This window comes from Mobula hypostoma, chromosome 9, assembly GCF_963921235.1.
Source record: "Mobula hypostoma chromosome 9, sMobHyp1.1, whole genome shotgun sequence".
Classification (NCBI taxonomy): domain Eukaryota; kingdom Metazoa; phylum Chordata; class Chondrichthyes; order Myliobatiformes; family Myliobatidae; genus Mobula; species Mobula hypostoma.
In genome coordinates, this window is record NC_086105.1 from 147,161,087 (window position 1) to 147,176,408 (window position 15,322).

The 15,322-nt window shown below is 41.7% G+C and overlaps 1 protein-coding gene across 5 annotated transcripts in view; it reads left to right on the plus strand.

Annotated features, from left to right (window-relative positions):
* The window catches only part of usp42 (ubiquitin specific peptidase 42), a 96,258-nt gene that overhangs the window by 51,087 nt on the left and 29,849 nt on the right, over window positions 1–15,322 (plus strand). For all 5 annotated transcript variants that reach the window (XM_063059386.1, XM_063059385.1, XM_063059387.1 and 2 more), the window contains 6 exons: window positions 2,419–2,530; window positions 4,670–4,810; window positions 5,430–5,530; window positions 5,619–5,760; window positions 7,728–8,480; window positions 12,527–12,606. In XM_063059386.1, coding sequence (XP_062915456.1) covers window positions 2,419–2,530; window positions 4,670–4,810; window positions 5,430–5,530; window positions 5,619–5,760; window positions 7,728–8,480; window positions 12,527–12,606 — 1,329 coding nt within the window. The remainder of the gene's footprint in view (window positions 1–2,418; window positions 2,531–4,669; window positions 4,811–5,429; window positions 5,531–5,618; window positions 5,761–7,727; window positions 8,481–12,526; window positions 12,607–15,322) is intronic.

Genomic DNA, 15,322 nt, shown 5'->3' on the forward strand with positions numbered 1-15,322 from the left:
TTTAGAACATATAGACTCTTAATTTGAACTTTAAATTACCATTTGTCAATGTACAATTTTGGTGGCCAAAAATTATATAATTTTTGTGCAAAGCAATCCATAAAACAGCAAAGGCAAGAAATTGATCATAAGCATAAGAGATTCTGCTGTTGCTGGGTGTCCAAAGCAACACACACAAAACGTTTGTGGAACTCAGCAGGTCAGGCAGCATCTATGGAGGGGAACAAACAGCCCACGATTTGGGCCAAGACTGTTTGTCAGGACTGGAATGGAAAGGGTGGGGGGGGGGACTGCAAAGCCAGACTAAGCAGGGGGAAGGAGTACAGACTAGAAGTTGAAATTGTCTAATCACTGCAATTTCCTGTGACAGCTTAGCAGATGAAAAACCAGACCTTTGGTTCCTCAAGCACATTTGTTTGATATATTTTGCAAGATAAATGTTCTGCACTTTTTAGCATGCAAGGTTATTTTAAAAGAGCAGACTCAATGGGCCAAATGTCCTAATTCTCCTACATGTGTCTTACAGCTAACAAATCCAGATTATAGTGCCTCTTTAAAAGTATTCAACCCCTTGGAAGTTTTCATGTTTTATTGTTTTACAATATTGAATCACAGTGGATTTAATTTGGCTTTTTTGACACTGATCAACAGAAAAGACTCTTTTGTGTCATAGTGAAAACAGATCTCTACAAAGTGATCTAAATTAATTACAAATATAAAACACAACAATTGATTGAAAAAGTATTCACCCCCTTCAAGTCAGCACTTAGCAGATGCAGCTTTGACAGCAATAACAACCTTGAGTCTATAAATCAGCTTTGCACATCTGGACACTGCAATTTTTCCCCATTCTTCTTTACAAAACTGCTCATGCTCTGTCAGATTGCATGGTTATCATGAGTGAACAGCCCTCTTCAAGTTCAGCCACAAATTCTCAATTGCATTGAGGTCTGGACTCTGAGTTGGTCTCTCCAGGACATTAACTTTGTTGTTTTTAAGCCATTCTTGTGTAGCTTTGGCTTTACGCCTGGGGTCATTGTCTTGCTAGAAAGCAAATCTTCTCCCAAGTCTCTGTTCTCATGCAAAGTGCATCAGATTTTCCTCCAGGATTTCCCTGTATTCATTTTACCCTCCACAAGCCTTCCAGGGCCTGCTGCAGTGAAGCATCCCCGCAACATGATGTAGCCATCACCATACTTCACAGTAGGGATGGTGTGTTTTTGATGATGTGCGGTGTTTAGCTATCACCAAACATAGTGTTTAGTCTAACAGCCAAAAAGCTCAACTTTGGTTTCAGTTGACCATAGAACCTTGTTCCAGTTGACATTGGACATTGAACCCTATGACACTACCACACTTTTTAAAATATATTTTCTGTTTTTTGCCTGATTTTTAATCTATTCAATTTACATATACTGTGATTGATTTACTTATTATTTATTATTTTATTTTTGTTTTTTCCTTCTATATTATGTATTGCATTGAACTGCTGCTAAGTTAACAAATTTCATGACACGTGCCTGTGATAATAAACCTGATTCTGATTGACTTCAAAGTTCCCCCACATGCTTTCTGGTGAACTCTAGCCGAGGTTTCATGTATGTTTTTTCCAGCAGTGGCTTTCTCTTTGCCATTCTTCCATAAAGCTGCAACTGGTGAAGGACCCGGGCAACAGTTGTTGTATGTGCAGTCTCTCCCATCTCAGCCACTGAAACTTGTAACTCCTCCAGAGTTGTCACAGGTGTCCTGGTGGCCTCACTCACTCGTCCCTTTCTTGCATGGTCACTCAGTTTTTGAGGATGGCCTGCTCTAGGCAGATTTACAGCTGTGCCACATTCTTTCCACTTCTTGATTGACTTAACTATACTCCAAGGGATATTGGAAATTTTTTTGTATCCATCTCTTGACTTGTGCTTTTCAATAACTTTTTCGCGGGGTTGCTTGGAATGTTATTTTGTCTTCATGGTGTTGTTTTTGCCAGGATACTGATTCACCAGAAGTTGGACCTTCCAGATACAGGTGTATTTTTACTACAATCAATTGCACACAGGTCTCCAAAAACAGCTCTTCATTTAACTAATTATGTGACTTCTAAAAACCGTTGGCTACACCGGTGATTTGGTGTGTCATATTAAAGGTGGTGAATACTTATGCAATCAATTATTTTATATTTTATATATTTGTAATTAATTGAGATCATTTTATAGAGATCTGTTTTCACTTTGACACATAAGAGTCTTTTTTCTGTTGATCAATGTCCAAAAAAAGCCAAATTAAATCCCCTGTCATTCAATGTTGTAAAGCAATAAAACATGAAATCTTTCAAGAGAGGTGAATACTTTTTATAGGCATTGTAGTGTGCAGTAACTTCAAACAAGTAGTTAGCTAATTGTCTGATTTCTTTTGTAATAAAACCAGGTGTAAGAAAATGGTTCCTGCCTCAAAGCGATTCACCATCCATCGAGCTTCAAACGTGCTGACACTCTCTCTAAAGCGCTTTGCTAACTTTACTGGTGGAAAGATCGCAAAGGTATTATTTTAGTTTTGGGGAGTAATACATCAGTGTTTGAGACAACGTTCTCTAGGCTAACTGCCTTAAACGAGCATGTTCAAATTATGATGTCATGAATTATCTTTGCTATTTATCACAGCCTCTAGTTCCTTTTCTTAGTCATATAATAGAACTCTAAGTAAGATTTTTTGGAGGGAGGAGGATGTAAAGAGACTACGAGGGATGCAGATGTTTATTATTTATTTAGAGATGCAACATAGTAACAGACCCTTCTGGCCCAATAAGCCATGCCTTCCAATTAGACCCAGATGATCAATTAACCTACTGATTTTTGGGACTACATTACTATACAGAAGTCTTAGGCACATGTACTATATATAGCTAGGGTGTCTAAGTCATTTGCACAGTACTGTATATTTGGTCCTTCGAGATACCAAGTAACATTTAATATTGCTAAGCTAATACAAAGCTAAGTTCTCTTGTTTCTGTTTCCCAGCCATCTTCCTATGTTAACCAATATATGGTTTGGAATGTGGGAGCATTCGGAAGAAACCCATGTGGTTAAACTCCTTAAAGACAGTGGTGGAATTGAACCTGGTCACTGGTGCTGTAATAGTGTTATGCTGTGTACATGGGTAAGAATATGGGGGAGACGATCTAATTGTGGGAAAGTATGAAGTAATCCGGTTTGTTGATTACAGCCACAAGGCAGAATTATTTTTAAACAGCGAAACTGGATAAGATTAATGTTCAAAGAGACGTAGATGCCCATGCACACAGGTATAGCAAGTGGTGTTGAAAGAAATTAACTTTTTGATGTTTGTTGCGAGCGAACTTAGTATAAAAGTATAATAGTCTTGCTGTGATTATTTAGGGCTTTGGTGAAATTGCACTTGGGTTATTATTTTGCTTTCCTTATCTCAAAGGATATACTTGCCATAGGAGTGTAGAATCAGTTCACAGACTTGCTGTTCCCAGAGAGGGCAGGTTGGCTAAAAGAGAAGAAATTGAGTAGATTGTGCCTCTGCAGCTAAGAAGAATTGGAATTAATCCTTTAAGGTTTTGGTGTGTTCTTACAGGGTGAGTGGAGGAGTTTGGGACCAGTTGTCATCGTCAATGAATAGGAAGCATAGAGCTGGGCTGAGGAGAAATTTCCTCATTGAAAGGGTGATGGATCTTTGGAATTTTCTATCCTGGTTTAGTCATTGAGTTTATCAAAACAACAAAAAAAAAGAGTTCTGGTTGTCAAAGAAATTGAGAGAAAAATTGATAATGTTAGGAAATGTGGACTTTGATCTGCCATGTGCCTGAACGGCAAATATCCCACTCTACTCCTCCTCTGGTTAATTACGTTCTTAAACTGACCATTTCCTCTCAACCTAGTTCATTTTTTGTCATCATTTTAAAGAATGAAGTGCAAGTTCCAACTGAGACACTAAGTTGTTCTGTTTAGACTTTGAGACCAGTATTGAGGCTTGTGTATCTGATGACTTTTGAGGTTAGTTAAATGAGAGATTTGTGTTGCTTTTAGATACTTGCATTAAAATACATAATCAATATTGACTGTACTTTCTGAAAATGACCCTTCTATTAGCAGCGGAAAACTCTGTTCCCTTGAGACTTACAGGATCTGTGATAGGGCGAAGTTGCAGCCCTCTCAACTTGAGGCAAAATGGGGTGCTCTTAAGAGAAGGATATTGTGACTCAGAGCAATGCAAACAGCTTGTAGTGAGTCTAGTTTTTTTTGTGCCATCCCAAAGTACTTTATGATCAGTGAAGTCCTTTTGAAGTGTGTCAACGCGGTATTCAGAATATGCATCAAGACTATCTGCCCATTAAGGCTGAGCTTTTTAATTATAGAAACTTACAGGCCCTTCTGCTGCCACTGGTGCTGATCTTTTAACTAACTCTAAGATCAGTCTAACTCTTCCCTCCTACAGAGCCTTCCGTTTTCAATCAACTGTGCCTATCTTAAGAGTTTCTTAAATGCCTGTAATGTACCTGCCTCACCAACCACCACCACATCTTATCGAAACTTCTGTAACATGAACAAATTTGATATTGATCTTGTTATGAGATTAATTATGGAATAAAGTATTTTAAAATGTACAAAGATTTGCAATACCTTATTTATGAAGGAAGCCATCTTATTTTTAGGAGGTGAGATATTCTGAGTACCTGGATGTTCGGCCGTACATGTCTCAGTCAAATGGAGAGCCGGTGGTCTACGCTTTGTATGCGGTGTTGGTACACTCAGGATTCAGCTGTCATGCTGGACATTACTACTGTTACATCAAGGTGAACACTTAAGTTCAGTTATCATTCAACCATACACTGTACATAAACAGCATTCCTCTGGAGCTGAGGTGCAAAAGATGTTACCAATAGTACATAGCACGTATGATTTTAATTTCAGAAGTAGTCAAATTACTAAAAGGTATTTGCGTCAAAAGTTATCTGTATATTTTTGGGTTAATGTGATTGAAGGTTAGCTCTATTTGACACGTACGTTGAAACTTGCAATAAAATGTGTCACTTGCGTCGGGGGGGGGGTGCTAGGAGCAACCCACAAGTGTTGCCACTCTTCTGGTGCCGATGTAGTATGCCCAAACCCGTACGTCTTTGAAATATGGGAGGAATCTGTTGCAGCCAGAGGAAACCCACGCAGTCACAAGCAGAGTATATAAGCTACTTACCAGCAGTGGTAGGAATCAAAACCCGTATCAGTGATCTCTGGTGCTGTAGAGCAATTGCACTAACCGCTATGCTACTAGTATGTTTAACCAAATCACTAAAAATTACTGTAAATTTTTGAGGTGAATGTGTTAAGTTCCTTGTATTTCTTCAGAACATGATTTTGTAGTGGAAGCTCTGTATGTTAACCGCTATTTGTAATTGAAAATGAATGTGTCTCCAGGCGAGTAACGGGCAGTGGTACCAGATGAACGATTCCCTCGTATCTACAAGCGATATCCGATCAGTGCTGAATCAGCAAGCATATGTACTGTTTTATATCAGGTATTTCAACAAAATATTTGGAAAGTGAAACTGTCATGTGCTCAGAACTTTGCCCTTTAACTAAAGCACTAACTCATAATTTTTTCAGATCACATGACACAAAAAATGGGTCAAAGCATTCTAATCACATGGGCCAGTCATCTCCGAGACCACCTGTCAATCAGCGGTTGGCTACCAACCAATCTCTTTCTGGTTTCATTGGACCACAACTCTCTCCACAAATGACCAAGGTAGGACAAATAACTGGGTTTGTCAACTTGGGGGCAATTGGTTAATATTTTTGTCTGAGATGAGCCAGTGGCGTCCAGCATACATGCTGATGTTATGCAACAAAAAATTTTGTTGTCCAGATTTTAATTACACCATCTTTCATAAGAGGTGTTATTGAGATAGGAGTATGTACTTGTGGATACTTTTCGTGTGAAATCAAGGCAACGGTTATTTGGAAACATAAGGGATTCTGCAGGTGCTGGAAATCCAGAGCAATACATACACAATGCCAGGGGAGCTCAGCAGGTCAGGCAGCATTGATGAAAATGAATAAATGGTCAACATTTTGGGTCGAGACCCTTCCTCAGGACTGGAAAGGAGGGGGGAAGATGCCAGAATAAACAGGTGCTTGGGGGAGATCTAGTTAGAAGGTGATAGGTGAAGCTAAGTGGGTGGGTTAATTGGGATATTTTTGGTTTTAGTTTGATTTCTCTGCATTGTTCAAAAATAAATATTTCAATCTCCAACACCATAAGACCAGAGGAACAGAGTTGAGCCAATCAGCCCCTTGAGTGGGCTATGAAATTCCATCATGGCTGATTTATTATCCCTCTCAACCCCATTCTTTTGTCTTTGCCCTGTAACCTTTCACTCATACTAATCAAAAACCTGTCAACCTCTGCTTTAAATATACCGAAGCTGAAAAAATGCAAGATCATGATTAATAGGTTTGGCTTTATTACCTTCTTCCATTGCATGCAGCACCAAGACTCAAAAGCTTATTTACAACAGCCCTTCACTGGGGTCTCAGCCTGAAATATCAACTGCTTATTCCTCTCCATAGATGCTTCCTGACTTGAATTCCTCCAGTATTTTGTGTGTGTTGCTCTAGATTTCAAGAATCTGTGGAATCTCTTGTGTTTATTTATCTAAATTATTGATCTTATTATCATGAATGCTATGTACTGTTTTATTTTGCATTGAGTAATAGGTACTCATTTTGTATTAAGTAGTCCTCAAAATTCAGAAGTAAAATTTATTATCATAGTACATACGTGTCTCCACATACAATGTGAGATTATTTTTCCTGCGGGCATACTTAGGAAATCTGTAAAACAGTAGCGGTAAACAGGATCAATGAACAACAAACTGTGCAAATGTAAATAAATAGCAATAAATAACGAGAGCATGAAATAACAAGTGAGACCATTGGTTGTGGGAACACCAGAAATAGAATGAGTGTAGTAACCCCCTTTTGTTCAAGAGCCTTATGGTTGAGAGCTAGTAACTGTTCTTGAACCTGGTGGTGTGAGTCCTGAGACTCCTGTACCTTCTGCCTGATGGCAGCAGGAAAAAAAGAGCATGGTCTGGTTGGTGAGGATCTTTGATGATGGATGCTGCTTTTCTAAGGCAGCATTTCATGTAGATGTGCTCAATGGTTGGGAGGACTTTACCCGTGGTGTACTGGGCCAAATCCATTACCTTTTGGAGGATTTCCGCTCGAAAGCTTTGATGTTCCCATACCAGGCCATAATGCAGCCAGTCAGCATGCTTTCCACTGCATGTTCATAGAAGTTCGCTAAGGTTTTTGATGACATGCCAAATCTCCGCAGACTTCTGAGGAAGGAGAGGCACTGTCGTGCTTTCTTTGCAATTTATATGATGGGTCTAGGACAGGTCCTCTAAGATTGTGACACCCAGGAATTTAAAGTTACTGACCCTCTCCACCTCTGATCCTCCGATGAGTACTGGCTCATGGACTTCACTGTTTTAGTACGTGATAATGACGGGGCGCCATGGTATCGTAGCGGTTAACGTGGTGCTAGTACAGCTCGGAGCATCGGGGTGCAGAGTTCGATGCCATCTGTGAGGAGTTTGTACACCCTCGCTGAATAATGGTCATACTAAAATTGCGTTCTCTGCAGGGATTAACTTTGAAATGTTCTATGTACTTCACGGTTTAATGAATTATTTTTCTGCATTACAGAAATCAAATCACTTAACAAATGGAAATTGCTCCCTGAAGGATGTTCACAGCAATGCAACGCCCAGCACAAGTGGAACCAGGACAATTTCTACGCCCCCTGGACCCTCTCAGAGCCGGTTACTGCCCAGACCAACCACCTTACCCGAATCTTCCAAGCGGCAGAAGCTTTCATTTAGTATACAGCCTTCCAAGCCGGGAACGAGACAAGCCCAGCCTGCGACCAAGCTCCACAGTAGTCCATTGGAGAACTTGTACAAAGCTCCATCCAGTGTTTCCCACACCAATGTTTCACCATCTACCTCGGGTACCTCAGCGCCAGGATCCCCACCCTCCATTCCATCTGCGACAACCGTCGCAGCCACTCAACCCATGGCATCTAACACTTCCTCTTCTCACGTAATGGTGAACGGTCAGTCCAAGGGATCTTCCAACTCTCTCGTTCCATACAATGAGGAATCTTCAGAGGAATCAGATGAAGAACCCAAAGGCTCGATTAAGGAAAATGGCTATGCAAAGTCCCTGAATAGAGCAATTAATGGAACTGCACCCAGTGTATATCTCAAAATGAATTCGGTGCCTGCAGCCACCAGTGATGACTGTCACCCAGAAAAGCTAACTGAGATGGATGCAACGAAAACTGATGCACTTCGAGATCATGGCAGGCATCCGACATCTGAACCTGTTGTTCCTCAGGAGCAGTTTGTGAACTGTCCTGCAAATGGTTTACCAACCAAGGGACCATCAGCTCATGAAGTAAGTTTTTAAGATTAGCTTTATTGTCACTTTTACAAGTGAAATGTGACACATCAAAGTTCAAAGCAAATTTATTAACAATGTATATATGTGTCAACACATTACTTCTCTGAGATTTGTTTTCTTAAGGTCATTCACAGTAGATACAAAGAAACACAATGGAAACAGTGAAGTACTACATACAAGCAAAGACAGACGTCGACCCAATATGCTGTGGAAGACAAATTGTGCAAATACAATCTAAATAATCTATAATATTGATAACCTGAATTGTAGAGTACTGGAAAGTAAATCCATTGATTGTGGAATTGGTTCAGAGTTGTGGTGAGTGAAGTTATCTATGCCGTTTCAAGAGCCTGATGGTTGTAAGCTAATGACTGTTTCTGAACCTGGTGGTGTGGGACCTAAGGCTCCTTTACCACCTCCCCAATGACGACAGCAAGAAGGAAGCATAGTCCCGATAGTGGGGGTCCTTGATGATGGATGCTGCTTTCTTGTGGCAGCACTCCCTGGTGATGTGCTCAGTGGTGAGGAGGGCTTTGTCTGTGCTGGACTGATCACAATTTCCATTGTAATGATTGCTGTGGAAGGGATATTTATTGGGATGTTATGACAACTCGAACTTCAGCCAGTAGATGGCAGAAGGAACAGGGATGTTTGAACTGTGAACGTGTTGCGTCATCAATCGCAGTCCATCCCTTTTCCAGTTGAGCTGTGAGCAGTTTAGCATAGAACAATACAGGCCTTTCAGCCTACAATGTTGTGCTGCCTTTTAACCTACACTGTAGATAAATTTAACTTTTTCCTCCTACATAGCTGTCCATGTTAAAGTTCAAATTCAATTGTCATTCAGCCATACATGAATCCAGCCAAAGGGAACAGCATTACTCTACGGCCACGGTGCAAAACACAGTACCAATAATCATACACAGCACAAGACACTGATAGCACCTGCAAGAAGGCAAGAGTAAACGAGGGGCGAGCGTGAATAATGGACCACTAGGAAATTGCTTTGGAGAGGTAGTAATGAGGAACAAAGTTAGCAGACAAACTTAGGTATTTTGTGTCAGTCTTCACTGTGGAAGACACCAGCAATATGCCAGAAAAAGAAGACGGTGCTTGGGAAGCTGAAAGCTGTGAAGGAGAATGGGTCACCTGGATCAGATGGACTACACGCCAGGGTTCTGACAGAGGTAGCTGAAGAGATTGTGGAGGCATTTGTAATGATTTTTCAAGAATCACTAGATTCTTGAATGGTCCTGGAGGCTGGAAAATTGTAAATGTTACTCCACTCTTTAAGAAGGGAGGGAAGCAGAAGAAAGAAAATTACAGGCCAGTTAGCCCAACTTCAGTGGTTTTCTTAAGGGAAGATCTTGCCTGACAAATCTTCTGTGAGGAAGTAACAGGATAGGCAAATGGGGGTCAGTGGATGTTGTTTGCTTGGATTTTCAAAAGACCTTTGACAAGGTGCTGTATATAAGGCTGCTTAACAAGATAAGAGCTCATGATAGGAAAGATATAAACATGGATAGAAGATCGGCTGGCAAAATGCAAAGCGTGAGAATAAAGGGGGCCTCTTCTGGCTGGCTACCGATAACAAGTGGAGTTCTGGTATTGAGAGTGCTTCTTTTCACATTATATGTCAATGTTTTTATGGCTTTGAGGCCAAGTGTGCAAATGATACAAAGATAGGTGGAGGGGCAGGTAGTGTTGAGGAAGCAGGGAGGGTGCAGAAGGACTTGGGCAGATTGGGAGAATAGGCAAAAAAGTGGCAGATGGACTATAGTGTATGGCCATGCACTATGGTAGAAGGAATAAAGGCACAGACTATTTTCTAAACGGGATGGGGGGGGTGGATTTCAAAGGCCGTAGGTCCCCTTATCTAAGAAAAGATGCTCTGTCATTGGAAAGGGTTCAGGGGAGGTTCACAAGAATGGTTCTGAGAATGAAAGGGTTAATCTACAAAGAGTGTTTGATAGCTGTGGGCCTGTACTTGCTGAAATTTAGAAGAATGAAGAGGTAGGAGTGAATCTCACTGAAACCCATCGAATATTGAATATTATTCACTGATAACTGGCGACTCTGTGTGTGCTCTCCCGAGCAAACTGCCCTCTACACTATCCTATACCCGAGAAACCCTTCTAAACCTTCAATCTGCTACACCTAGCAAGATCAACAATACCCTGGCGAAGCTACTGACCCAGCTGGAGACCACCGTGTCAGAATTGCTTCTTTAATTCCGGACGGCACTTGGACCCCACCAGCGAAGCCCACCACGTTCCCGGAGACCCGAGGTCTGCTACCGTGCCGGAGAGACGCGGCCCATTCCGAGAGCATCTCCGGAGCAGACGACCACACAGAGGTGACGTCGGAGACCTCAAGGTACCCCAGATGCTTCCCTGGAGCGACCACCGTAAAGCCCCATTCAGCTGCAGGAAGTGAGCCTCCGCCGCCGGCCTCGAAAATCGAGGAATATCAGTAACGTATTCTACGCAAAATTCGAACAGAAGAGGAACATCTCGCTCCCTGTGGATGAACCGGACCTGGTGGCATCGAGATTCATCGTCACTGAGGAGGACGTTAGAAGGGCCTTCCTGAATATAAATCCAAGGAAGGCAATGGGCCCAGATGGCGTCCCGGGACGGGTTCTCCAGGCCTGTGCAAGCGAGCTAGCTGGAGTGTTTGCTGACATCTTCAACTGCTCCTTGCTTCAATCTAAGATCCCCTCGTGTTTTAAGAAGGCAACGATAATCCCAGTGCCGAAGGAGAGCAAGGTGGCATGCCTGAATGACTGTCGACCTTACTTTCCATTTTTCTATTTTCTGTTTATGATTTATAATTTAAATTTTGAATATTTACTATCGACTTGTAATCCAGGGAGCAGGAAGCGCAGAATCAAATATCGCTGTGATGATTGTACGTTCTAGTATTAATTGTTTGGCGGCAATAAAGTATAAAGTATATTGAAAGGCCTAGATAGAGTGAATGTGGAGATGTTTCTTATAGTGGGTGAGTGTAGGACCAGAGGGTGCAACCTCAGAATGTAGGGATGTCCATTTAGAACAGAGATGAGAAGAAATCTCTTTAGCCAGAGGGTGGTGAATCTGTGGAATTCATTTACACAGATGGCTGTGGAGGCCAGGTCACTGAGTATATCTAAAGCAGAGGTTGATAGGTTCTTGGTTAGTCATGGTGTGAAAGGTTACGAGGAGAAGGAAAGAGAATGGGGTTGAGTAGGAAAATAAATCAGCCATAACAGAATGGTGGAGCAGACTTGATGGGCTGAGTGGCCTAATTCAGCTGCTATGTCTTATGGTATAATGGTCTTCACTCCAAAGAAGGTAGCCCTAGTTCACTCAGTCTGTCAGCGTAAGACACGGTCTCTAATCCAGGCTTCACTGGTAAATCTCCCCTGCACCCTCTGTAAAGCTCCAATATCCTTCTTTTAATGAGATGACCAGAACTGGGCACAGTGTTCCCACCATCTGCTCTGCAAGCATCCTCAAGGTCTTGCGAACTTAAATAACATAATTTCAGAGAGTATAACCCGATCTGTTTAATCTTTGCTCATAAGAATTTCTCTAGTTAACTGAGTAGTATTAGGATTGGTCTGGTATGCCATAATGCTTCCACTTTATGTAGAAATATGCAGCTGAGTCACTGGGCTCTTAGAATAAACTTGATCTAGGGTTGATCTGCTTTGTCCGAGTCCTCCTTTCTGGATTAGCCTAACCATAAGTTCCAGTTCAATTCCCTCCAATGTGTGTAAGGAGTTTGTCCATTCTCTGATCTGTTGTCCGATCACGTGGAGTTCCTCCCACGTTCCGACGATGTTCGGTTGGGGTTAGTAAGCTGCTGGCACTGGAAGCATAGTGACACTTCTGAGCTGCCCCCAGAACATCTCGGAACTGTTTTAGTCATTGACATAAATGACGCATTCCATCTCCACTGCCACACATGGAGAAATGTGGTTTATAGTCTTGGTATTTTCATTGGTTCTGTATTGTAATCAGTTTGTAATTGTCTGAAATATTTCTCCTTTCCAGGCCCATCTTTTACAGAATCCAAACATAGAACACACATCACAGAACTTAGCAAGCAGAAAAAATGGATCTGAAGATGCCAGGTGGGATCAGTAGTCCTGAATAATAGTTTTTGTGTAAAAACAGGTTGAATCACATTAAGAAGCCTTTTTATAATCCAATCTAATCTAAAGTTAGTGTTTGAGATAATGTTGTATTGTCTCTTGACATGTGTAATTTGCTTTCAATGTACCATCTGGAAAAATAGCAGGTGGAATTCGATGCAGACAAGTGTGAGGTGTATTACTTTGGGTGGACAAGCGAGGGTAGGTCTTACACAGTGAGCCGTGGGTCACTGAGGAGTGCAGTCAAACAGAGGGATCTGGGAATACAGATGCATAATTCCTTGAAAGTGGCATCTCATGGAGATAGGGTCGTGTAGAGCAGTTTGGGCACATTGGCCTTCATAAATCGAATTATTGAGTACAGGACGTGTGATGGTATGTTGAAGTTGTTCAAGATGTTGGTGAGGCTAAATTTGGAATATTGTGTTCAGTTCTGGTAAGTTACCTGTAGGAAAGGTATCAATAATATTGGAAGAGTGCAGAGAAAATGTACAAGGATGTTGCCCGGGCTTGAAGACCTGCATGATAGGGAAAGGTTGAATAGGTTAGGACTTTATACCTAACAAAGTAGGAGATTGAGGGGAGATTTGAGAGAAGTGTACAGAATTGAGGGGTATAGATGGGGTAAATGCAAGCAGGCTTCTTCCACTGAGAACAACAGGAATTCTGCAGATGCTGGAAATTCAAGCAACACACATCAAAGTTGCTGGTGAACGCAGCAGGCCAAGCAGCATCTATAGGAAGAGGCGCAGTCGACGTTTCAGGCCGAGACCCTTCGTCAGGACTAACTGAAGGAAGAGTGAGTAAGGGTAAGAGTGAGTAAGTTACTCACTCTTCCTTCAGTTAGTCCTGACGAAGGGTCTCGGCCTGAAACGTCGACTGCGCCTCTTCCTATAGATGCTGCTTGGCCTGCTGCGTTCACCAGCAACTTTGATGTATGTTTCTTCCACTGAGTTTGAGTGAGGTCATAATCTAAGGGTAAAAGGCCGAATAATTAATGGAAACCTGAGTGGGAATTTCACCACTCAGGGTGGTGCAGGTGTGGAACAAGCTCCCAGGAGAAGTGGTGGAGGCGGGTTTGATTGCAACATTTAAGAGAAGTTTGAACAAGTACACGGACGGGAGGGGTGTGGTCCAGGTGCAGGTTGATGGGACTAGGCAGAATATCAGTTCAGCATGGCTTAATGGACCAAAGGGCCTGTTTCTGTACTGTGGTGCTCTATGACTATAATACCACAGAGTTCATTTGGAGAAGATACAATCGTGAGCGTTTAAGTGAGAAGCATTAGCCATGGCTTTGAAGGACTGTGAACCTCACTGTTCAGTTTGAAGAGATACACATATATAGCATCTTGTCTAAAAGATTTATGTTCCTGACAATGCTCCACTGTGGCAGCACAGAGGTCATCTGTTCAATTCGTGGTGTGGAGGGGTGAACGCTAACAATGTTAGAAAACAGTTGTCCTGGTGACTTGAAAATTGAACATCAGTCTCATCAAAACCTCGATGTGCTGAACTAGCTCCTCGTCCCTTTGAGAGTGTGGAGTAAATCATCATCACCATGTTTAGGCTTGCCCCTTGATTCCAGAACCGTGACCCTCATCTCCCTGATGCTATTGAACGTGAATACCTCATCTGTATTACTCATGCCCTCTTCTCATTGCTACCATCAGGAAGGAAGTATAGGAACCTGAAGACACACACTCAATGTTTAGGAACAGCTTCTTCCCCTCCGCCATCAATTTCTTGAATGGACAGTGAACGTACACTACCTCACTTTTTTATTTTAATTTAATTTTTTGTATATATTTCTTATTGTAATTTAGGTTTTATTATTATATATTGCAATGTGCTGGTGCCACAGAACATCAATTTTCATGAAATACTATATACCAGTAATAGTAAATCTGATTGTTGTTCAATGTAAATGGCTCACTAGAAGCTAATGGCAACATTTCAGGCTTAATGTAGATTGATTTTTGCAAACAAAATTTCATCCTTGTATGAAGATGATCAATACAAGCAGATATATTAAATAACCTGACTGTTGGGAGGGATGGTAATATACATTCGTAGCCACTTTATTAGATAGCTCCTGTGCCTAATAAAGGGGCGCTGAGTGTGTGTTTGTGGTCTGCTGCTGTAGCCCATCCATTTCGAGGTTTAATGTGTTGTGTGTTCAGAGTTGCTCTTCTGCACCCTACTGTTGTAACACATGGTTATTTCAGTTACTGTCACCTTCCTGTCAGCTTGAACCAATCTGGTCATTCCCTTCTAAAATCTCTTATTAACAAGGCGTTTTTGCCAACAGAACTGCCTCTTACTGGATTTTTTTGTGCACCATTCGTTGTAAACTCTAGAGACTGTCGTGGGTGAAAATCTCAGGAGATCAGCTGTTTCTGACTCAAACTACCCTGTCTGACACCAACAATCATTCCACAGTCAAAGTCTCTTAGATGACATTTCTTCCCGATTGTGCTGTTTTTGTCTGAACAACAAGTGAACCTCCTGACCATGTCTTCAGGTTTTTATGCATTGAGTTGCTGCTGCATGATCGGCTGATTAGGTATTTGCAGACACTAGCAGATGTAAAAGTGTAGTGACACCCACACTGGACTTTGAGGCAAATGGTCAAATCCAGCCAGCTCCTTGCACACTTTCCATCCGTGCTGGGTTGAGCATCAAGCTAGCAGCT